At 31.7% G+C, this 26,056-nt stretch overlaps 1 protein-coding gene across 1 annotated transcript in view; it reads left to right on the forward strand.

Moving 5' to 3' along the window:
• The window catches only part of LOC139490712 (midasin-like), a 116,760-nt gene that overhangs the window by 84,848 nt on the left and 5,856 nt on the right, over positions 1-26,056 (forward strand). The window contains exons 69-96 of the mRNA XM_071277642.1: positions 1-109; positions 470-629; positions 1,160-1,269; positions 1,674-1,778; positions 2,102-2,239; positions 2,579-2,714; positions 2,990-3,039; positions 3,345-3,441; positions 5,484-5,598; positions 6,335-6,440; positions 6,902-7,017; positions 7,514-7,598; positions 8,029-8,220; positions 8,811-8,881; positions 9,791-10,143; positions 10,585-10,679; positions 11,356-11,592; positions 12,498-12,635; positions 13,472-13,744; positions 14,350-14,520; positions 16,149-16,287; positions 18,555-18,673; positions 18,871-18,966; positions 19,285-19,446; positions 19,890-19,991; positions 24,380-24,484; positions 24,985-25,176; positions 25,691-25,891. Coding sequence (XP_071133743.1) covers positions 1-109; positions 470-629; positions 1,160-1,269; positions 1,674-1,778; positions 2,102-2,239; positions 2,579-2,714; positions 2,990-3,039; positions 3,345-3,441; positions 5,484-5,598; positions 6,335-6,440; positions 6,902-7,017; positions 7,514-7,598; positions 8,029-8,220; positions 8,811-8,881; positions 9,791-10,143; positions 10,585-10,679; positions 11,356-11,592; positions 12,498-12,635; positions 13,472-13,744; positions 14,350-14,520; positions 16,149-16,287; positions 18,555-18,673; positions 18,871-18,966; positions 19,285-19,446; positions 19,890-19,991; positions 24,380-24,484; positions 24,985-25,176; positions 25,691-25,891 — 3,973 coding nt within the window. The remainder of the gene's footprint in view (positions 110-469; positions 630-1,159; positions 1,270-1,673; positions 1,779-2,101; positions 2,240-2,578; positions 2,715-2,989; positions 3,040-3,344; positions 3,442-5,483; positions 5,599-6,334; positions 6,441-6,901; positions 7,018-7,513; positions 7,599-8,028; positions 8,221-8,810; positions 8,882-9,790; positions 10,144-10,584; positions 10,680-11,355; positions 11,593-12,497; positions 12,636-13,471; positions 13,745-14,349; positions 14,521-16,148; positions 16,288-18,554; positions 18,674-18,870; positions 18,967-19,284; positions 19,447-19,889; positions 19,992-24,379; positions 24,485-24,984; positions 25,177-25,690; positions 25,892-26,056) is intronic.

A 26,056-nucleotide genomic window follows, 5' to 3' on the forward strand; every position in this document is an offset into this window, starting at 1 on the left:
TTGCTGGAGTAAATGCTTGGATACAGTCTGTAGAAAACATTCAAGAAAAGCCAGTAGATGGTGGTTTCATCTGTATCAATTAATTCAGTCATATCTAATGCCTAGCCAGGTGAGCAATATAAACAGTTAATTTTCCTATTTTACTATTGAACCAACTTGAAACATGTGGTATATACAAATCTGATAAAAAAAAATCCCTACTAGAATATAGTTTGATATCAAGCAAGGTTAAAAGAAATTAAAATACAAATGTAGTTCAGAAAACATCTTTTTTTTTAGTCTTTCAGACATCAGTGAAGTTTTGCAAACTTATGAAGGAATTTCTGCATTCTGTGATGAAAGGGAAGTAACTCTTGTTCATATTGTGTCAATATTTATTATTTAAACTTCTTAAACCTTCTACTCAATTTTCCAATGCTTGCCTAAAATATGTGTTATTTATGAATTCATTATTATATTATATTTTTAGGTTGGAGAAGGAGATAATACCCCGATGACAGATAAGGACATTCTTAAGTCATTGTTGGAGTTTATGGAAAAATCTACCTTGGGAGAATGCAGGTCTCGTCTGGAAATGGTGAAGAGCTTTCATTGTCAACTTGTTAATATGGATTCGTCTGATAAACAAAGTATGAAAATCATGCAGTGACCTACATTTCCTAAGTTAAAGGATTGATATAGATTATTGTATATCACTTCATTATACTTACTTTACCTGAAACACTGTGGAAATCTTTTATAATGCAGTAAAATTAGCAAACTGTGGATTCTTCATCATTATTTTGGGATATTATGGGTATATATATATGAACCTTGAATTTTGATGTTCAATGACATACAAATTTGTTATAGGTTTGTATATAGAATTTGTTGATCATAAATCAACAAATGTAATTTTTTTCTTGAATCTTTAAAGTTTGGTTCCCAAGAAAATAAATAATCATCCGCACTGAAAAGTGCACAACCACACATTGAAGAAAAGAAAAGCTTAAAGTTTAAAGATATAAATCCAGCTTGAAACACTTTTCAGCAAGATAGTTTTGTGAAATAATACTAAGTGCATAATTAATATAGAACGGTACGATTTGATACAAGAATACAAGTATAAACAGCAATAGAAAAGTCAGTGCACAGGTATACCTGCATTTTTATATTGCAGAATATCTTGTTAACCTCCTCTGGAATATATACCAGTTTTACAATCAGTTCTCTGGAATGATAGACGAAGAAATACAACGACTGAGAGCTCCTGTTGAAAAAGAACTTAAGGTAAATACATAATTCTAAGGATTGCATGAACATGTTGTTGAACTCTATAGTAATTTTCTTTTGTTTAGTTTTAAAGAAAGAGCTTTTGAAATGATAGAAGGAATGGTCATGGAAGAAGATTTTTAACGATAGTCCAATGTTCTATAATGTAATTTGATTTTGGAAGGTATTCCCTACACTATTTTCTTTTTTGAAGGATTCTATCGTATTGAAGATTTACACTTTTCCAAAATGTTAGCATTTGAATATTATGTTTTAACTTGTAATCAAATAAAATCTTTCAGACAAAAGTTAAAAATGTTGTTAGATACTATATTCCTTCAATGTTTCATCTTCTCAGTGTGTATATACCATTGCTTTATTATTAGAACTACTGCATTCGTTATATGAATATTTTTTTTCAGGGATTTGTTAAGATAGCTAGATGGACTGACATGAATTACTGGGCATTAAAAACGACCACAGAGAAGACACATAGAACTCTTCACAAACATGTCAAAGCTTTTCAGGTAAATATGTTGGCTACTCAGTATGTCTAGTTTACTTTGAACTCCAACTGAACATACTATTGATAACTTTATAAAAATTAAATAAAAAATCATTGGGCATTTTAAATACTTTAAAAAACATTTTCTCAAGAGCTTGCAGTAAATCAAATAAAGAAAACACATATAACATTTTTGGGTATTTGTATGAATTTGTTTTGTAGCTGTTTATTTGCAATTTTTATTGTTATAAACAAGAACTTCTTCTCTATCTACAACATTTTATCTGAACTATTCTGAAAATTTATTTAACAAATTATTTTATATTCTGATCTTTTTGCTTGTAGGACATTTTAAACCAGCCAGTGAGAGCTGTTTATCAAGAGAAAACTACATCTATAAGCTCTGAACAGAATATCTCTAAATGGAGGGAAGAGTTTGTAAACCTGAATATTATTACCAAGAAACCAATAATTATTCAACAGGTACATAAAAAAACAGTGTTTGTGTAAATTTGGTTTTGCCTCATGCAAATTGGAGGTGCCCTGCAAAGATTGTTTCACATTTATGCTCTGGGAGTTCAACTTTGTTGATGTATCAATTTCAAATGAGGTCTTCATTTAAAATAACATGCTACCTAGAGAAAATGCAGAAACCATCTATAGAAGCAAATAAAATTTTCTTACACTTTCAATGTTCAAAAAACACCAACTTATAGTTTTGAAGTGCCTGCATTGGGTCCCAGGTATGCTGTAATGGAACATCCCTAACTAAGAGTTGATTGCTGATGTAACTTTGATGCAAGTCTTAATATTTGTTTCTAGGTGGATAGTCCTGATGTTGATCTTCCTTTACTGAGTAGAGCACATACATTGTGTGGTAAAGTTTACAAGCATTGGCGTGGTCTGACAGAAAAGATGCAATACAGAAGTATAATATCAGAATTAGATGAGTTTATTGGTAAGTTATCAAAGAAATATTAACACTTCTATAAAGTTGTTTGTCACTTCAAACATAGCCATAAAGCATGTAGAAGAACTTAATATATCAAAAGTAAAATAAGGTTTTATCCAGAAAAATCTGAAGTTTTATAATAGTTGCATACTTGCTTGATACAATTTAATCTTTGTTTAAACAGATTAGGGACAAATGAAATTAAGATTTTTATTGATGTATTTTATGAAAATGATACCCCTCATTGTTTCATTTTATACATGTGTACTCATGCATTACAGGTGACATGATTGAGGAAGTGCATGAGTTACAGGCCAAAGAAGTTAATCAGGTTCGTTTTTTCAAAGAATACAAGATTTTATGACAAAGCACATGTACAGATGTAACTTATGTAATAATTATTCCTATATAGATATAATCAAAATGAATCAGTAAAATAAAAAGTGTTATAAATTTTTACAATAAATGAATGCAGTTGTCTTGATAGAATCAATTGAATTATATGCATCTCAACAATGATAACTCATATTAACTGGACAACAAAGAGTCTTATATTTTTGGAGTCAGAAGCCAGATAAAAATTTGAAGAAGCTGGGAATTATAATGTATGATTTGTTTTTCTCTTTTCACATGAAGTCATTGGAAAAAGATAAACAGAAATCAGAAGCCAAACATATTTGCCATTTGAGGAGAAGAGCTTTGGCTGATCTCTTCAAACATTTAACAGCTTGTGGTAAGTCATTTTGTAGATATTCAGAAAAAAAAAAATTTCAATTCTCAAATGTAAAGACATGTATCATCTTGACAACCTTGAATGCTGTTAGTAGGAAGATTAAAAAGACTAGTCTAATATACTTTTATAAATTGTTATTTGGATGGAGAGTTGTCTCATTGGCACTCACACCACATCTTCCTATATCTAATAAGAGAATAATGGTCTGCTTCATACTATTATTTTATGTAGTCAAGTCTGGATATAAATTTTCATGTGTCTGACAAATAATTTTCATTTGTTGTCTTAAAATCTTCAGGTTATTCTAATTTCTAGAAAAAAGATTTACTTGGTACACAAGTTCTTCAACTGTATACTTCAGAGATATTTTCTATGATCAGTATATTGTAAATTCAGAAATTATTGTGATGTTTTTATTATTGCGAAAAATGCCCAATAATCACAATAATTTAAACATGCATTTTGCAATTTTTTATATGAATTAAATATGATTGTACTCAATACCGCAAAAATTAATATCGCATTTTAGTCTAAAACAAAAATATCACAATAATAAATGCACGCAATTATTTCTGAATTTACAGTATAGAACATAATCTACCTGTCATCAGCATTTCCAAGCTTACTTAAAATAAAATTATGCTCATTTCATTACCTAATTTTGTGAAAAACTGAAAGAAATGTGAAGGAAAATATAAACAATTTGATATTACAGTACATTCAGGTTATTTGCATAGCCTATTTGTCAGACGAAATTATGCAATAAAGCGGAGTATGCTTATATCCGAAATGCCAAAATACGGAGTCAAATAACATCGATAGTGCAGATCATTAGACAGTTAGAGGAAATCCTGAAGAAAGATGAACGTCCATAATCCACTGTCTTACAACATATTGAATGATTATGTATTCTAATAAAAGTTATTTGTCTAGTGTCATGCATTTTATTTCATTGTTTATTCTTTCAATAAAGTCTATAAACACATTTAGATTTAGTTTATTTATGTACCGACTTTTCCTTTACCTGAGATACGAAAATAAAATTGTTCTAAAAATAGATTTGTTTCTATGACCCGGATGTACAAATTATATTGTTACGTTTTGATTAAAATAAACTGCTGAACAATGCTACACAGTTTATAATCATTTGATACAATAAATGTGTAATGAACTGCCTTTAATATGCAGTATTTACCGATGGCACAGTGATGTAACACTGTTACTTTAACCTCGTTAGTTTCATATATGCAAAGCAGTTTAAAACAGGTAATGGGGCCCTGCACAGGTTATTTGCTGGACACGAGTGTTGAAAGTGAGAAAATATAATAATTTTAAGTTAATGTTCTTTTCAAAAAATATTAAAAATGAAAGATTGGTGTATGAAATTCTTCAACCATATATAAATGCCCTGTAATATTTAACATAAATGTAGATCACCCCTAGCCAAATTACGAGATTGCACATTGGATAATGATCGATAATTAGTAGGCGTTATTGTTTTTAGAATACACCCAAAATGTAATCTATGAACAATGTTTGAAATGCAATCAATAATTAACACCTTTTGAGACAGAAGATCATAGAATGGTTGTGTTTTTACAACAATCAGCTGATTGACATTTTTATGACCTCGAGGCTTAAAATAGAATATGGGAAACTTTCCCTGTGTACACATCAAGGCCTTTTTTATAATCATATAAACACGGAAGAAACTGTTTTAAAACTTTATTTAAATAACACAGAAGTAAATGTGAAATAATATCAAAAATTATGATGCATTCAAGAAAAATATACTTACCAAATTGCTGTTTCCGGTCAAAAATCTCGTCAGTTTTAACTAAGCATATCTAGCTGGCGATTATTTTCTATGCAATTAACCGAAATGCCACTTGTGGGGCTATGCATATAACCGTACAATTTAACATTAGATGAATGGGAAATGGTTATGTGCAGGAGAAAAGTATGCAATTAACCGAATTATGCTATTAAGCGGTATGCAATTAAGTGGAATCTACTGTAATGCTATGTTTAATTTATTACAGGACTGTCATACAGGAAGGGACTAACCATGTCCAGTCGTGAAGACAAGGACACTCTACCTCTCACTGTTGATCCTGTCGATTTTAATGTTCTTATGGAAAGTTGTACCTACTCAAAGTAAGTCTGAAAATTAGGACAATACTTGTTTTGATTGTTTGTTATATTATATATAGTATGTACAATATCGAAATGTTTTTTAATATTATTGTTTGTACAGTCTCTCATAAATCTTTTAAGATTGGCACATACAATGTGAATTTAAAGTTGTTGTTATACATGTATGTTTTATGTACCTGTATGAATATGTTATTGTGTAAATATAAGTAATTGTATGTGGTGAGACTTTAATAAAATATTGAATCTTGAATCTTGGAAAATAAACAATGATATTTCTATCAAACTTTCACTTACAAATAAAAAGTTCAAAACCATCTTATGTCAGCTTTGCTTGAGGTAATTCTACCTTAGGAAAAGAGTATTTAATTTAAGGCGATAGACAAAATCATGTCAATATTGATGCGTACGTTGACTAACAAATCAATTTGTTTCAATTTGCAAACATTTGTTACTCTTGTCAGAGTTGATATTACATTTAAACTTACAATTCACTCCCCAAATAAGCTTTCAAGTTTATTAGGTTTTTTTTTTTTTCGCTTTTTGCTTTTTGCTTTCTTTTTTGGTGGAACAATCCATATGCATTTTCTCTGTTAGATATTATTTCTTCCATTTTTGTAGCAAATAATTGCTACAGAATGTAACATTTAAATAGGCGTATTTAAAAAGTAAGTTTTAAACAAACCGAGTAAGATCTTCAGTGTAAAGATAACTAAGCTATCTCTTGATTATATTACAGTTACAGTGACATGGTTTGTAGTACATGGAGTGGATGCCAGCAGTATTATTATAGATGTATTTCCAGGAAAGCTAAGCTGGCTTCAGCATTGATGACTCCATCACAAGTAAGCATGATTACTGTAAAAAGAAAATCTGGTATGCTTCACTTTAATTATTGTTTTACAAATATGAGAACTGTATAACAATATGAAATTCTGTAAAAGTAGAGCTACAGCTAAGCGATAAAGTCAGCTTTGTTATGAATCTTTCAAGGAAGATGTCTTGTTTGATATTTGAGGTTCAATCTTCAGTAGTCATAAGTAGGTGCCAGGTTACCAAACCATGGAAATAGCATTTGAAATAATAATAGAATCACTTCTCTTTTCTAAATCAATAATACAAATTAGAACATTGTGGCTCTTGGGCTGATTTCATGATCTTCTAAGGGCCGATAAAGGGTCTGATATGAAAAATTCCATGTAATAATCTATACATATTTCACATGTGAAATTATTGGTTTTTATTTCTCTAAGAAATCAATGTAATTCATTGCAACCAATGTTGTATAATGTTTTATACATTGTAGGAACTTGGTCTAGGTAATATGGATAGATGTAGAGGTTTTACAGAACATCTGATGTCACTGGTTGTACAACAGTATAAAGATCTGTCCTCTATTGGACAGCATTATAAATCTATCAGGTACCAACAAATATAAGGTTTAAGAACTCACACATATAATTAAAATTAGATGTTATCCAATGTTAATCATAAAGATAATTATGTTTTATGCACAGGGTTCATTGACCATGCACTCTCAAGATAAATGAACTACATACATGTACACACCTTATTTTAATTTAATTTTGAAGGGTTATTCAAGAATTAATTGTATGTTTGTTGGTTAGAAGGCTCCTGATATAAATAATATAGGGGTATTACAAGTTACATTTCTTATTACAATTATAAAAAAAGAAGATGTGGTATGATTGCTAATGAGACAACTCTCCACAAGAGACCAAAAAGAACATAGAAATTAACAACTATAGGTCATGTACAGCCTTCAACAATGAGCAAGGCCCATACAGCATAGTATGCTTGGGGTCTTGGGATTAACTTTACTTCCAATCCTCTCTTCATTAGATTTTTGTACAGCCATCATCCTGCAATGTCACTACTCTTCTTCTTCTTTTTTCAGTATGTCTTTAGAAGCACTAACATCTGTTATTAAAGATGGTGACAGTACAATACAACCAAATCAGATAGATAGTAATAAATGGCATGTAAGTTGGTTTTAGAATAATATGAAGTGAATGAGTTGGGATTCTACTGGACCAAACCATTTTATTAGACTTTACAAGGGTCAGATTATTAAATATTTCATTTTACATGTCTTATATATCTGATTGCAAAGATGGTTGTGTAAAAGATATGCAAGTGTATTATAACAGACTGTATTTTAAAGTTATGTTATTCAATTGCTGTTTTTTGTTGTGGCAACAAAAAAATGGAGACCTGTGTTAATACTGACATGGAAAGAAGTTGGTACACAGACAAATGATTTTATTTTTCTAAACATTTCAACTGGTTTTTACGTGGAAAAGTGAAAAAGAGTGAATTTTTTACCATAGCTATGAAATGATGATGTACAGCTTTTAAATTTTATGATTTAAGTGAATGAAAATTGTGAAATATTATAATATTTTTTCACAGGTTGACTTTAAAGAATTACTTACCTCAATAGCAGAAGGAATGATTCAGTTTGAAGCCCTGTTACAGTCTTGTCCAAAGTCTATAGGGGAGACAACTCACCATCCATCTCCAGTAGGAGAGGAAAATCTCTCTAAAATGGCTCTAGTTAAACATGGTGATACAACTTGGACAAACTGTATGACTTGTGTACAGGTAAATTATTTTTGTCAACCTGTACGGTTAATAATAGGAAAATTACTCAGTTCAGGATATGACTTTTATCAAACTAAATACTGTGGATTCATTATTATTTGTTGGATACCAATTTTTGTGGATTTCATGGCTATGGGTGAACCACGAAATTAAATGTACAACGTATGACAAATTTTCAAAAGGCTTGTATGCAGACATAGGTAAAACCACAAAATCAAATACCCACGAACATGTTTTCCTCAATCAGCGAAAATTTGTATCAACAAAAATAAATGAATCCACAGTAACCCATATACAACTACTAAATAACCCATGTACAACTAATGGTGTAGGTTAGGTAATGATCCTATTTGGGTCTCAAAATTAAACTATTGATATGATAAGAATGAATAGGTTGATTAGGGATGAACTTTATATGTCAGCATTTGTTTAAGGTTAATATCTATGTCAAAATGCTTCATGAGACCTGTTCATCCAGTAAGGTCAATAGAAAAAGCATTTCATATTAAGGAAAAATTAACCTGATGTGGAGTAAGTTTAATAACTGATATCACAGCCTGCATTATTGACTTCAACTTTTTATTTTTCAGACAATAAGACAAAGAACTGTAGAATTACACAGAAAGTTAGTAGGAGAGAATAAGACTGTGATATGGACAATGTAAGTTCGGATACATTGTCAACAGTAACAGAATTGTAACATAATTTGTGTAAACCACTTCCTGTATGTCAGAAGATTTTTATGCCCCACCTACGATAGTAGAGGGGCAATATGTTTTCTGGTTTGTGCGTCCGTTCGTCTGTTCCTTAGTCCATTCGTTTGTCTGTTCTTTCATCTGTGCGTCTGTTCATCCCGCTTCAGGTTAAAGTTTTTGGTCATGGTAGTTTTTGATGAAGTTTAAGTCCAATCAACTTGAAACTTAGTACACATGTTCCCTATGATATGATCTTTCTAATTTTAATGCCAAATTAAATAATTGACTCCAATTTCACGTTCCACTGAACATGTAAAATGATAGTGCGAGTTGGGCATCCGTGTACTATGGACACATTCTTGTTATCCATTTAATAGATTAGCTATGTCCCTGAATTTGACCTAGGTATGGACATTTTTTATCCAATGTTAGTCTTTTAAAAGAGATATGTATAATTTTGAGCTGAACACTGAGTTAGAAATTTATTCAGTTGATAATTCTATTGAAAAACTACAAGGTAGGTCATGCATGCACAGATGCTGGATACCTTTGTTATAATTTTAATTATTAGTTTTAAATGTGGATTTCCGTGAATCTTGATCTGTTATAATTGAGACAACTATACATATTTGAATCAAAATAAGACAAAGTACATGTACTTTAGTGATTTTAAGACATCAGTAGTATAATTTCAATTAACTTTACTGTTTCTGTGTAAAAATATGTTTCTTGAATTAATTTGAAGTATAGTCATTACTGTTTTTATGAAATTTTATTTAATATGATAGTGTTCCTGTTAGAAAATATAGAAAATGTCTTCATGTATTTTGGAATTGACCTTTATAAAACAATGCATGCTATTTCTATTTTTTTAGGATTTCAATGAGAACTCTATCTGAAGCAGCTCAGTCACTTGAAAGTATTGTTCCTGACATGCAGGATATCATTAACTTGTTTAAAAGTCCATCTGACAATTCTTTGTGCGAATTCACGTCTAGTTTGTCTTATCTCAGTGAAAGAATTAATAAATTTGTGGCAGAGTTTAAATCATGGACATGTCTTGAAGAACAGAAGATGACACATTATAAATCTGAGAGTGGAGAAATAAATGAAGAGGTTAAACAGTTTGCATCAAATGCAGAGGAACTTGTTTCTAGTATTTTAATGGTGATTCAGAATATCAGGAAAAATCATGAGAGTGAAAAGCCTGTCACTGATGCTGAAAATGGTATGTTCTTTTGGCTTCAAAATGTAAATAAATAGCATGCTCTAGGTTAATAATGGGTCCTACAAATAAAGTGTTTGTAGGGTTAAAAATAGGCTATGACCTATAATGGTTTACTATTACAAATTGTGACTTGGATGGAGAGCTGACTCATTGGCACTCATACCATATCTTTTTATATCTATCAAGAATCTATAGTAGTTTATGTCATTGAACAACTATTTCATTTTTCAAATTGACATTTTTTTTGGTGTAGCTGCTTAAATATGTTTTTTTCAATATAGCTACACAGGGTGAACATTGATGATACTTGACCTTTTTTGCAAAGATTTTATCTATTTTTTCAAACATAAGAGAAAGGGGACTGTTGTTTTATAACCTTTGCTGATTGCTTTTCTAGTTTGTATATGATTTTTGTAAAAATGGTCGCATTTAACATTTTAGGTGAAAATGAAGCAATGAAATTTGAAGATGGACTGTTTGTTAAACAAGTAATTGAAAAAGTGAAAGAGGATGTAACACATGTATTAAATACAAAGGTATTTGTAGGATCTTTTCTTGGAGATGTAATAATGTGTATTGTCAATTTGAAAATAGTGTTTAGTGAACAACTATCACTCAGTTCCCATACAATTGAATTAAAAAACATTTGCCAAATGGTTTCTTAGTTGTTGAATGATATTGGAAAGTGCAACAGACCAACCAACAACTGACTCACAAAGCAAACAAAGTACTTGTCATTGAAGTAAAATACACAAAAAAAAACACCTGCACCGAGTACAGGATAACCACCTACTTGAACAAAGACTTCAAAATGGCTTATGATTTAAAAAATGGGCTCCCTATTAATAATCTTAAATCCCTTTATCTTATGTATGTAATTTGGCATGGTGATTATCAATGCAGATTGATGATCAAGCAAAAACTTATTACAATACTGTGAATTAACTTAAATATTTTAATGTACATTTTGATTCTACATTCTCAATTATTTTTATTTGTTCTTTTATAAATAATATATTTTAAGAGTAACAAAATGATAAAGATGCAAAATTGGATACCCTCTTTGTCTTTGTCAATATAAGCATTCAAATTGTTTTAATTTTAGCTCCTTCTTGAAGAAATATAACATCTTTCATTAAAAAAAATAGCAACTTGTGTTCAATTTAAATGATGTTTAATAAAGTATATTTACATAACTATTTTAAATTGCAGATAACCAACAGTATTCAACATCTGATGGATCAGTTATTATCTCATTGGAACAGTTCAGATCCAGAAATGTTGAAGTCCAATGTACCATGTGTCAAGCTTGTATCACATTGTCTTCCTTTGTTACAACAGTATTGTGATGTTATAGAATATTACTTACTGCAAGCCCTAGCTGCTAACAGGACAACTGCCAAACTTCTGTCCGTATTGTTGGGGATATTTACAGAGCTAGCTTCAAAGGTGAGTTCTGTGCCCCATCTCTAGCCACTAACAGGACAACTGCCAAACTTCTGTCTGTATTGTTGGGGATATTTACAGAGCTAGCTTCAAAGGTGAGTTCTGTGCCCCGTCTCTAGCCACTAACAGGACAACTGCCAAACTTCTGTCTGTATTGTTAGGGATATTTACAGAGCTAGCTTCAAAGGTGAGTTCTATGCCCCGTCTCTAGCCACTAACAGGACAACTGCCAAACTTCTGTCTGTATTGTTAGGGATATTTACAGAGCTAGCTTCAAAGGTGAGTTCTATGCCCCGTCTCTAGCCACTAACAGGACAACTGCCAAACTTCTGTCTGTATTGTTAGGGATATTTACAGAGCTAGCTTCAAAGGTGAGTTCTATGCCCCATCTCTAGCCACTAACAGGACAACTGCCAAACTTCTGTCTGTATTGTTAGGAATATTTACAGAGCTAGCTTCAAAGGTGAGTTCTGTGCCTTGTCTCAAGCCACTAATTATATAACAGGACAACTGCCAAACTTTTGTCCTTATTGCTAGGGATATTTACAGAGCTAGTTTCAAAGGTGAGTTCTTTAATCAATCTCTATCCTCTAACAGGAAAACTGCCAAACTTCTCTCCGTATTGTTAGGAATATTTACAGAGCTAGCTTCAAAGGTATGTTTACAGTCAAGGTTAAAGTCAGTGAAAAAAAAAGGAGGGAATTTGCTCAGAAAAGTAGATTCAGTCATGTGGTAAGGCTGACTTTTCCTTATTATGCATACTTTTTCTTATTATGTTCAATTCAAAATTAGTTATCTCCAGATGATTAAACAATATATAATTCTAAAAAGAAGTATAAAAATAAGTGTTTTTTCTTCTTCACATTTTAAGTTTATTAATAATCACAAGTCCATTTTATTATGTGCAGGGTTTCTGTACTCCAGCTGAGTTTTCAGATGAGGTTGCAGGTGAAGGGGCTACAGACTTTGAGGACATTGAAAATGCTGGTATGGGTGAAGGGGAAGGTGTCAAAGATGTCAGTGATCAGATTGAAAACGAGGATCAGGTAAGGGAAAAAGATTTTTTATCCTTCTATAAAAAATTTCAAAATGTATAAGAACTTACAATCAAGTTAGGTAACTTGATGTTATGCAATTTAACTATCAGCTGACAATTACTATTTTAGATTCTAATATATCCAAAGTAATATTTATGAAAGTGTCTACAAGAACACTGATTGGTAAACATCTTCCTAAACAATTCAAATCTAACAAATGGTGTAACAATATTTTCATTTTTAGCCGGATTTACAAAGTAAATATCGGTTATTGATTTGGGGACATAAGGTGGTCGGGCTGCAGCTAAATGTTGTCCGTGCATTAACTCATATACTGTGCAACCAAAGCTTTTAAATTTTTGATATGTTACTGACAACAAAATGAAGGTCAAGGAGTTATGGTTCTTGGAAGATTGAAAAATGGTGTTGCCTGTCGTGTCCTTGCATTTACTCATGAACAGTTCTACCAAAGCTTTTCAAATTTAAACATGTTGTTACTGATGACAAAATTGAGGTCAAGTTCAATAATGACGATTTTTTCTTTTCCTTTTTAGGAGTTATAGTTCTTGAAATATTGAAAAATGGTGTTTCAAGTCATGTCGTTGCATTTACACATGAACCTTTCAACCAAAGCTTTTTAAATTTTAAAATGTTGTTACTGTTGACAAAATGGAGGTCAAGTTTGATATTGATGATGGTTTAGGAGTTTTGGTCCTTGTGATATTGATTAATGACAGGACACAAATAAATGTTAGAAAATCCAGTTTACTGTCATTCTGACAGCTCTTGTTAATGTTTGAACAGTGACATACATAAATATAAAATACATATTTTTTTACATAAAGCTTGATGAAGCCAGAAAACCAGGCGACAAACCAGAGGAAAAAAGTGACCAGCCAGACATACCTTCTGAGGACAATGCTATAGAGATGTCAGATGATATGGATGGCAAACTTCATGATGTAGACCCCCAGGAGGATGGAGACGAAGATGAGGAGGGTGAGGAGCAAGAGGAAATAGATAAACAGATGGGAGAGGTCGATGATCAGGGAGAAGATAAATTAGATGAACAGATGTGGGGTAGTGATGAAGAAGAACCTGAAGAACAAGAAAATCAGGTATGTTTATTGACTTATTTATGCATGTATGCAAATTTGTCCCCCATTTAATACTTAAAATCATATGAGTTCCCACAAAATATTGCATCACAATTTAAAAAGAATTACATCAAAATTAGAAAGAACTTGTTGCCTGACTTCAAGAGGTTATTTGGAGACAGATTTAGGCTCATTCGAGACAAAGTTCAGCTAAATACCAAAATTGTAAATATGTCTATAAGCAAGTATAAGTAGGTAGTAGGTAGGTAACTTAATGCATTTTTTTCTAGCTTTTGGAATAAAATAAATGTTCATTATCAGTGTCTCTCACAAAATTTGTAAATAATGCTGTAATATTCTTGCTGTTTAGATTTCATTATCAGTATTTATATGCATTTATATTTGTACACAAGTTGAAAATAAGACACTTGACCTTACATTTAGACCAGTGCAAAATTTTATAAATTTGATTACGGATTGAATATGTATGCTATATTTTCCAGATACAATGTTAAAATTCCAAGAATAAATGAGACAAACAGATGTTTCAATTTTCAATTCCTTTTTGCAGTGCAATTAATTATTTTATGATATCAGAATAAAATTTACATTTATATTTTCCATAGAAAGAAGAGGAGGGACCAGGATCTGGCCAGGAAAGTAAGAGTGAACTAGTGGCCAAGGATGATAATGAAGGAGCTGAGGAAGATGATCAGAATAAGGAGTCTTCAAAAGAAAACAAGGACAATCCAGATGAAGAAAATAAACAGCCAAATGAACTTGATCAAATGGACACAGTAAGTTTTAAGGATCATGATTTCTCAGTGTTCACCAACCATATGAATTTATCCAGGATTTGTTAAAACATTTTAAATGAACTGTGCAGCATATGATAATGAATCTTTAGTATATCAGCAGTGTAGTAAGGGTTGTTAATATTTATTGTTTTTGTTTATGAGTGAAGAAAGTGATAGCTTCCATTTGTCCTTTCTTTTGATCTGCTTTGTGGTCTCTTCACATCATCTCCAGTATGGGAGGTTAAACTAATGACTTGATGTTTTGTATTCTATACTTTGTTTGAACTGAATTCATAAAGAACTTGATTAAAACATGCTAGATTACATGTTTAACAGTCTGCCAGGTGACAAAGTACATTTTCTAGACACATTATTCTACCCTTAGATTGCTTTCCCTCTAGCTATTTATCTGTTAATGTTACAAACAGTTCAGATTAGCAAGAAATTTACTGTAAGAAAAGATTTAGATTAGCAAAACATTCATTGTATCTTTACTGCAAATCTTGGATGATAAGGGAGTTAGAAAGAAAAAGTGCTTTCAAAAGCATAAATTGATGGTGTGGTTTCGACAATTAAGCTCAGGCCTAAATTAAAATATTGTTTGTTTGCCCTTTTCCGACCCTATGTTTTGAAACAGGGTAGGTAGGTAGGTAAAATATTTTATTTTTTCCCCCAAAAAAATAACTTGGCTCGGTATATTATTTGTCATGGGTAGGCAGGTAGGTAAAATATTTTATTTTATAGATACAAAATCTGCATAATGTCATTTTTTTGTCCGTTTTGTTTTTGCAAATAAGTTTTCCGCTGGGACTATTAGTTTTGAAAAAAATATATATAAGAGATAACTTTGTACTGGTAAGATAATGTCCGGGCAGACATATATTACTAGTAGAAAAAGTCCCTAGAGTGTTACAAATTTCGTGTGTGCCTTTTTTTCAATAAAAATGCTATAAGACTTAAAACTCAATTGTCAGTGCACGTATTTTGCATCACATTTATAAATGATCTGTATGAAAAACTTGGCGATTTTACTGCCAGATATTCTCCACTTTACAGGGTTTTGTCACTTTTGGTTCATGTCAGATATAAATTATTTAGCGGCATCGTTAACATAATCATTCTGATATGCGGATCACAAAAGGCCATCCCTACATAGAATACAACGTCCGTTTACAAATTAGTTTGTACACACGTTAATACTTTTGTATCAAACGAACTTTTTTGTAAATGAACCCTGCTCTTTAAGTTTAAAGGTACAGAGTAACGTACTTCATATCATGATTTCAGAAAGCGTTCAACATCGATTTCAAACAAATGCTTTGAAACTTCAAATGCAAGTGTTCATGTCAAACGCTCAGGTGATACCAAACGGACTGGACCTTATACGTAAAGATAAAACCCGAGGATTCCGGTAAAAAAGTTTTGAGCGGGAAATACAAATATAAGATTTTTGGTAGGAACGAAAAAATAAAATAAAATAAAATCTTGCTGGTAAATACAAATAAAAGATTTTCAGGAGGAACGAATTGATAGGGTCGGTCGGTAAAGGGCAAACAAACAATATTTTAATTTAAGCCTCACCCTAACATTTATCAGTATGTTTAAAATAATTTCTTTTACACTCTTAGTCAGAGTATGATGAGGACAAGGTAGATCCTTACCAAAATGAAAAGGAGCCAGAAAAACCTCCTGATGGCATGGACTTGCCAGATGACCTTCAGCTAGATGATGACATTGACAAAGAGGAAGAGGGTCCTGAAGGGCAAGGTAACTAAATTCAGAAATGGTTTTGTTAAGTGTTTTGAATTCTTGATTATGTAAAATGATCAAGATTTCTGGTCCATACTTATATTAGTCTTTGAACTCCTTATACAGTGAGTATATTCAGTTAAATTGTAAAATCTTCTATGCATACTGGTTTTGTGCAGATATTTAATTTTTGGATTATGATACATTTTTAGCTCACCTGGCCGAAAGGCCAAGTGAGCTTTTCTCATCACTTGGCGTCCGGCGTCCGTCGTCCGGCGTTGTCGTCCTGCGTTAACTTTTACAAAAATCTTCTCCTCTGAAACTACTGGGCCAAATTTAACCAAACTTGGCCACAATCATCATTGGGGTATCTAGTTTAAAAAATGTGTCCGGTGACCCGGCCAACCAACCAAGATGGCCACCATGGCTAAAAATAGAACATAGGGGTAAAATGCAGTTTTTGGCTTATAACTCAAAAACCAAAGCATTTAGAGCAAATCTGACATGGGGTAATATTGTTCATCAGGTCAAGATCTATCTGCCCTGAAATTTTCAGATGAATTCGACATTTCGTTGTTGGGCTGCTGCCCCTGAAATGGTAATTTTAAGGAAATTTTGCTGTTTTTGGTTATTATCTTGAATATTATTATAGATAGAGATAAACTGTAAACAGCAATAATGTTCAGCAAAGTAAGATCTACAAATAAGTCAACATGACCAAAATGGTCAATTGACCACTTAAGGAGTTATTGCCCTTTATAGTCAATTTTTAACCATTTTTCGTAAATCTTAGTAATCTTTTAGAAAAATCTTCTCCTCTGAAACTACTGGGCCAAATTTAACCAAACTTGGCCATAATCATCATTGCAGTATCTAGTTTAAAAAATGTGTCCGGTGACCCGGCCAACAAACCAAGATGGCAGCCATGGCTAAAAATAAAACATAGGGGTAAAATGCAGATTTTGGCTTATAACTCAAAAACCAAAGCATTTAGAGCAAATCTGACATGAGTAAAATTGTTTATCAGGTCAAGATCTATCTGCCCTGAAATTTTCAGATGAATCGGACATTCTGTTGTTGGGTTGCTGCCCCTGAAATGGTAATTTTAAGGAAATTTTGCTGTTTTTGGTTATTATCTTGAATATTATTATAGATAGAGATAAACTGTAAACAGCAATAATGTTTAGCAAAGTAAGATCTACAAATAAGTCAACATGATCAAAATGGTCAGTTGACCACTTTAGGAGTTATTGCCCTTTATAGTCAATTTTAAATTATTTTTCGTAAATCTTAGTAATCTTTTAGAAAAATCTTCTCCTCTGAAACTACTGGGCCAAATTTAACCAAACTTAGCCATAATCATCATTGGGGTATCTAGTTAAAAAAATGTGTCCGGTAACTCGGCCAACAAACCAAGATGGCCGCCATGGCTAAAAATAGAACATGGGTGTAAAATGCAGTTTTTGGCTTATAACTCAAAAACCAAAGCATTAAGAGCAAATCTGACAGGAAGTAAAATTGTTGAATAGGTCACGATCTATCTGCCCTGGAATTTTCAGATGAATCCGATAATTGGTTGTAAGGTTGCTGCCTCTGAATTGGTAATTTTGAGGAAATTTTGCTGTTTTTTTTTTTAATTATCTTGAATATTATTTTAGATAGAGATAAACTGTAAACAGCAATAATGTACAGCAAAGTAAGAACTAAAAATAAGTCAGTATGACCAAAATAGTCAATTGACACCCTAAGGAGTTATTGCCCTTCATAGTCAATTTTTAACAATTTTCTTAAAATTTGAAGATTTTCAATAACATTTTCCACAGAAAGTACTATTATAGATAGAGATAATTGTAAGTAGCAAGAATGTTTAGTAAAGTAAGATCTACAAACACATCACCATCACCAAAACACAATTTTGTCATGAATCCATCTGTGTCCATTGTTTAATATTCACATAGACCAAGGTGAGCGACACAGGCTCTTTAGAGCCTCTAGTTTTTTTTAAAGTCAAACAGAATATTTTTCACTTCTTCCCTGTAGGGAGAAATACCTTCAAAATTGATGGACATCAAATGTTTTCAGTAAAGACTCACTTCTATGGTGTTTTATCACATGTAAAGTGTCATAGATAATTATTGATATCATAGCAGTTATTGTTTAATTTCATTTCATTGATATAATAATGTATTGAGTAACTTATTCCATCAATGATTTTCCTGATATTTGGTGACATTTCACACATTTATAATATAATGTATTATTTGTGATTCTGTTTTATGTTATAGAAGAATCACAAAAAGAAGAACCATCAGATGACATGGATACAGAGAATATTCCTGATGAAGAAAATAGAGAAAATACAGATGATAAAAATGATGAAGAAATGTCACCAGAGGAGAAAGAGGTAAACAGATAAATTCAATATATAATTATATACCACAAAAGAGGGAGTATAGCAGCGAATATGGAACATTGTCCACATTAACATTTTAATTCAGAATAACTACATGCTCTCGTTGGTGTCACTACTTCAGTCCCGTGTTTATATTGAGTTTAATCTGCACAATTTAGGAATGTAATTTGACCTTTGTATATTAGCAGGAACAATCTGATGGATTAGAAAAGGAAAACACAGAAGATGAAAATGATGAGAGACAAGAAGAGGAAGGAAAAGATGAACCAGGATTTTCTGCACAGGTTTGTCTGAATGCAAAAACAAATGTAGAATTTTTATTGTAAATCAGATCAGATAACTAAAATAAATACAGATACAATGACAATATGATGATATACTAAAATTTAAGTATCTCCTGCAGAATAATCTTTTAGGTGTTCTTTCTTTGGTCTCATTTACATGTAAATACTTTTTTGCATAAAGTTTTAAAAGAAAATTACATATTTTATGGTAGTAGTATTGTGAACTCATATAAAATTTTGATGATTTATCAGGTAAAAGAGGTCTACATTTGATACTACTTTGCTGTTTCTTTACATTTGACGTACTCTGTTTTAAAGGAACCAAGTGAAGAAAACCCTGAAGACCAAATCAAGGAGGAAGATAAAGAACAACCACAAGGGGCTGAGGTCAAAGGTCAGACAATACATGATTCCCAAAATGTGGAACAAAGTGATACAGCCCATGACCAAGCAGGAGAAAGTGAAAATAATCAGGAAGAAGTAATTAATTTTTAGATCATTAAGGCATTAAATGTAACATACTATACGGTAACTCATTTTGATGGATAATTTATTTGGGATTAAGCACTTTCTACACCACATCATTGTAATTTAATTTCCCTTTTTTCAAAACCATTTGATGTTTTCAAGTAAAGGAATATCCAAGTTTTATGTATTTGTGATGATTTTTTTATTGACATTATTTATCTACTCACAAAAGCGAATATCTCAAGAAAAGAGTTGGTTTGCAATATATAATGGAGTCAAAAGCAAAGCAGCATCTTACATGTATGTGACGAGCTGGCTTTTATATAATGATGATCTGTTGTAAATATTGCAAGGTTTCATAGTCCCCATTAACTTCTCATTTCCTAAAGTTGTCTTAAATATTAATGGAAGTTTTAGAATGATCTTTTCTAAAGTTTTATAATTTTCATTTGTAGGCTGAAGGAACAGGAACTGCACAGTCAGAACTAGAAGAAGGTCATCAAGGTCAGAGTTCATCTAAGGTTACACAAGGTTCAAATTCACAGCAACAGAAGCAGGTATATACAAAATGAAGTATTAAGTCAATATTTTGGTCCTCCAATATGAATTTTACAACAGGATATTTTTCCATATCATTGTACACATAAATGTTTGGACTTTAGTCTGTTGGTGTGTATAAAGCAATATTTTAATCTCATCATTAACCAGTTGAAAAATGTTATGTTACAACTTTTATCTTTTTAGCTCACCTGGCCCAAAGGGCCAAGTGAGCTTTTCTCATCACTTTGCGTCCGTCGTCCGTCGTCCGTCGTCCGTCGTCGTCCGGCGTTAGCTTTTACAAAAATCTTCTCCTCTGAAACTACTGGGCCAAATCAAACCAAACTTGGCTACAATCATCATTGGGGTATCTAGTTTAAAAAATGTGTGGCGTGACCCAGTCAACCAACCAAGATGGCCACCACGGCTAAAAATAGAACATAGGGGTAAAATGCAGTTTTTGGCTTATAACTCAAAAACCAAAGCATTTAGAGCAAATCTGACATGGGGTAAAAATGTTTATCAGGTCAAGATCTATCTGCCCTGAAATTTTCAGATGAATCGGTCAATCGGTTGTTGGGTTGCTGCCCCTGAATTGGTAATTTTGAGGAAATTTTGCTGTTTTTGGTTATTATCTTGAATACTATTATAGATAGAGATAAACTGTAAACAGCAATAATGTTCAGCAAAGTAAGATCTACAAATAAGTCAACATGACCAAAATGGTCAGTTGACCCGTTTAGGAGTTATTGCCCTTTATAGTCAATTTTTAACCATTTTTCGTTAATTAAAGTAATCTTTTACAAAAATCTTCTCCTCTGAAACTACTGGGCCAAATTAATCCAAACTTGTCCACAATCATCTTTGGGGTATCTAGTTTAAAAAATGTGTGGCGTGACCTGGTCAACCAACCAAGATGGCCGCCACGGCTAAAAATAGAACAAAGGGGTAAAATGCAGTTTTTGGCTTATAACTCAAAAACCAAAGCATTTTGAGGAAATCTGACATGGAATAAAAATGTTTATCAGGTCAAGATCTATCTGCCCTGAAATTTTCAGATGAATCGGTCAATCGGTTGTTGGGTTGCTGCCCCTGAATTGGTAAATTTGAGGAAATTTTGCTGTTTTTGGTTATTATCTTGAATATTATTATAGATAGAGATAAACTGTAAACAGCAATAATGTTTAGCAAAGTAAGATCTACAAATAAGTCAACATGACCAAAATGGTCAGTTGACCCGTTTAGGAGTTATTGCCCTTTATAGTCAATTTTTAACCATTTTTCGTAAATTAAAGTAATCTTTTACAAAAATCTTCTCCTCTGAAACTACTGGGCCAAATTAATCCAAACTTGGCCACAATCATCTTTGGGGTATCTAGTTTAAAAAATGTGTGGCGTGACCTGGTCATCCAACCAAGATGGCCGCCACCGCTAAAAATAGAACATAGGGGTAAAATGCAGTTTTTGGCTTATAACTCAAAAACCAAAGCATTTTGAGGAAATCTGACATGGGATAAAAATGTTTATCAGGTCAAGATCTATCTGCCCTGAAATTTGCAGATGAATCGGTCAATCGGTTGTTGGGTTGCTGCCCCTGAATTGGTAAATTTGAGGAAATTTTGCTGTTTTTGGTTGTTATCTTGAATATTATTATAGATAGAGATAAATTGTAAACAGCAATAATGTTCAGCAAAGTAAGATCTACAAATAAGTCAACATGACCAAAATGGTCAGTTGACCCCTTTAGGAGTTATTGCCCTTTATAGTCAATCTTTAACCATTTTTCATAAATCTAAGTAATCTTTTACAAAATCTCCACTGAAACTACTAGGCCACAATCATCTTTGGGGTATCTAGTTTGAAAAATGTGTCCGATGACCTGGCCATTCAACCAAGATGGCCGCCACGGCTAAAAATAGAACATAGGGGTAAAATGCAGTTTTTGGCTTATAACTATGAAACCAAAGCATCTAGAGCAAATCTGACAAGAAGTTAAATTGTTAATCAAGTCAATATCTATCTGCCCTGAATTTTTCAGATGAATTGGACAACTGGTTGTTGGGTTGCTGCCCTCCAATTGGTAATTTTAAAAGAAATTTTGCCGTTTTTGGTTATCTTGAATACTATTATAGATAGCGATAAACTGTAAACAGCAATAATGTTCAGCAAAGTAAGATCTACAAATAAGTGAACATGACCTAAATGGTCAATTGACCCCTTAAGGAGTTATTGCCCTTTATAGTCAATTTTTAACAGTTTTCATTAATTTGGTAAATTTATGTAAATTTTTACCAAATATAGTTCTCTGTTACTAATGGGCAAAGTTCATTATAGATATAATTGTAAGAAGCAAAATCGTTCAGTAAAGTAAGAACTTCAAACACATCACCATCACCAAAATACAATTTTGTCATGAATCCATTTGTGTCCTTTGTTTAATATGCACATAGACCAAGGTGAGCGACACAGGCTCTTTAGAGCCTCTAGTTTTTCTTTTTCCCATCATTGATATAAATTACTGCTAGGTGACAGTTTAGTACTTAAACATCAAAGTTATAATGGTTACCAACAGTAGAAAAAAGAAACCAATCTGACTTAATCAAGTTCATTTGGATATATGGCTTACATGTGAGATATTGCCATTTCTTAGCATTTGATTCTCTATGTTTTCTTACCGTTACAATAATGTTTTTATTGTAAATTACTGGCCCACATAATATCAAGTAGACTTATCATCTACCTTAATAGGGGGGGGGAAAAAATATACAAATGCATTGATTAAATAGGAATGATGGTAACTTGACATTTTTGTTGTTGATTATTCAATAATCTTTTAATTACTGTAAATTCTGAAATTATTGCAAGGGTTTTATTATTGCGAAAAATGCCACAGGGTTATAATTACAGTACATTCCGGTTATTTGCATAGCCTATTTGTCAGACGAAATTATGCAATAAAGCGGAGTATGCTTATATTCGAAATGCCAAATTACGGAGTCAAATAACATCGATAGTGCAGATCAGTAAAGGAAATTCCTGAAGAAAGATGAACGTCCATAATCCACTTACAACATATTGAATGTTTATTTATTCTAATAAAAGTTATTTGTCTAGTGTCATACATTTTATTCCATTTTGTATTCTTTCAATAAAGTTTATTAACACATTTTGTTTTAGTTTATTCATGTACCAACTTTTCCTTTACCTGAGATACGAAAATAAAATTGTTCTAAAAATAGATTTGTTTCTATGACCCGGATGTACAAATTACATTGTTATGTTTTAATTAAAACAAACTATTTAACAATACAACTCAGTTTAAATCATTTCAAACAATAAATGTGTAATGAACTGCCTTTGATATGCAGTATTTACCTATTGCACTTTGAAGTAACACTGTTACTTTAAACTCGTTAGTTTCGTATAACAGGTAATGGGGCCCTGCACGGGTTATTTGCTGGACACAAGTGTTGAAAGTCAGAAAATAAAATAATTAGAAGTTAATTTTATTTAAAAAAATATTATAAATGAAAGATTGATGTATAAATTTTTTTAACCATATATGAATGCCCTGTAATATTTAGCATAAATGTAGATTACCCCTAGCCAAAATACGAGATAACGGACAGTTGATAATTAGCAGGCGTTAATGTTTTTAAAAATTCACCCAAAATGTAATCTATGAACAAGGTTTGAAATCCAATCAACAATTAACACCTTTTGAGATAGAAGATCATAGAATGGTTGTGTTTTTACAACAATCAGCTGATTGACATTTTTATGACCTCGAGGCTTAAAATAGATTATGGGAAACTTTACCTGTGTACACATCCAGACCATTTTATAATCATAAACACTAAAGAAACTGTTTTAAAATTTTATTTATCTAACACAGAAGTAAATATGAAATAATAACGAAAATTATAATGCATTCAGGGAAAATATACTTACCAAATTGCCTTTTCCTGTCAAAAATCTCGTCTATTTTTAACTAAGCATATCTAGCTGGCGATTATTTTCTATGCAATTAACCGAAATGACACTTGTAAGGCTATGCATATAACCGGACAATTTAACATTAGATGAATGGGAAATGGTTTTGTGCAGGAGAAAAGTATGCAATTAACCGAATTATGCTATTAAGCGGTATGCAATTAAGTGGAATCGACTGTACAACAATTTTAACTCACATTTTGATTTTTTTATAAGAATTAAACAAGATTTTATCCATATTGCAAAGAATAAAATCACATTTTACTCTAATATAACAAAATCACAATAATAAATGCATACAATAATTTCTGAATTTACAGTATTGACATCTTATGATTGGGACTGAGGGTATGTGGATATATGTTTTTGCAGAGGGATTTTTTTTTTATGAATATGAGACTCCTAACAATTTCAGTTGAAGAGAAAGCCTGGTAAATCTGATGTTGATAGAAGTTTAGGTTCTGTGGAAGATAAATATAAGAAATTGAAGACCACTGACACTCCTGCTACTGAAAGTCAGGTAATAGTTCAACCTTAAGCATGTTTAGTTTGGACAATTTTATTATCTCTCGGACATAACAATATCATTGTACGAATACTCTATGATTGGTTACCCATGATGAAAAACTAAAATGAAAACTAGCAGTAGAAGAATTAATATATTGTTTATGTCCAATATATATCATTGTATTTCAGTCTCGTTTGAAATGAAATTGTTATCTGGTGTACATTCATCACACATTTTGTTTTCTATTGATTACCATATGTACAACCCAGTATTATAAAATTCAAATACATCAAAGACTAATAAAAGAAATACTGTTATATAGAAGGAAACATTTTCAAGTCATTGATAGTTTTTATTCTTTTTATCAAATTCCACATAAGTTTGTTATCTTGCATTATATAATTCTGATAGGAAATAATAATTCTGCTTAAACATGTAGTGACTCACATTGGTATCAATAAAGAGTGAAAAGCTTGCATTTTGATCATAATCCATATTTTCATATTTTATAGGAAGATGAGTCTACGAGTAAAGAAGCTGATTTATATGAACATGTTAAAGATGCCACCTCTAAATATGATACACAGACAGTTGATACTGCTACGACAGAACAGCAGCTAGAACAACCTCTAGCTAGTCAGGAGGGGGAGGAGTGTGAACAGGATGACGATGTAGATATGGCAGATGATGATACTGACCAAAAGGTAAACTAAAAAATAAATTATAATAGTGTAATGGAAATTCAGAAATTATTGCAATGTTTTTTTTATTGGGAAAGATGTGACAGGGTTATAATCACAATAATTTAATGAGTTTGAATTTTTTTTTATATATTAAAAAGGATTTTTTTCTCAATATCGCAAAAATGTAAATCCCGTTTTAGTCTAAAATGACAAAAATTGCAATTTTTAATAAATAAATGCACTCAATAATTTCTGCATTTACAATTATTATATTTGGCTTCATATATTAGCTAAAAAGTTTATGACAGAAAAAGAGCTGCAATCTTGAACGTTGGAATACCAGTCTTTGTCTTATTAATGATCATGAGTTTATAACCTCCTGAGTAAAAGTATCTATAGACTTGCACCGAATAAATTATTCTCTCATGTTTAAAAAATATATATTTATGTTTCAATTTAGGGAATAATGGATAATATAATTTTTTTTACAATCTATTTTGCACAGTTATGTTATTACTGTTTATATTTACTGCAGACTGAAGACATTGAGATGCAGCAATCATTGAAATTAAAATCATTGAAAAAAGAAATGCAGGGAAATGGTGATGTGAAGGAATTAGATGATGTTACCATGGAGAAAGTTAATATCCCTGGTGATGTTATAGACACATTGACAGTTGGTAGGGGTCCTGTGTCCACCATACATACAAAGATGGAATACCTTCACACTGATGTGGTAAGATCCAGGACTGGACTTTTTTTCATAGCAAAAGTCTTGTTAGTTAAGTTTTTTTGGGGTGGTTTATTAAAGAGGGAAGGTTTCTTAGCGAAAAAGGAATATTTACAAGGATCTACATTCAATATAGTCTGAGCTCTTCTCTGTGGACATGAGATTATCTTA

This window comes from Mytilus edulis, chromosome 10 (genome assembly GCF_963676685.1).
Source record: "Mytilus edulis chromosome 10, xbMytEdul2.2, whole genome shotgun sequence".
Classification (NCBI taxonomy): Eukaryota; Metazoa; Mollusca; class Bivalvia; order Mytilida; family Mytilidae; genus Mytilus; species Mytilus edulis.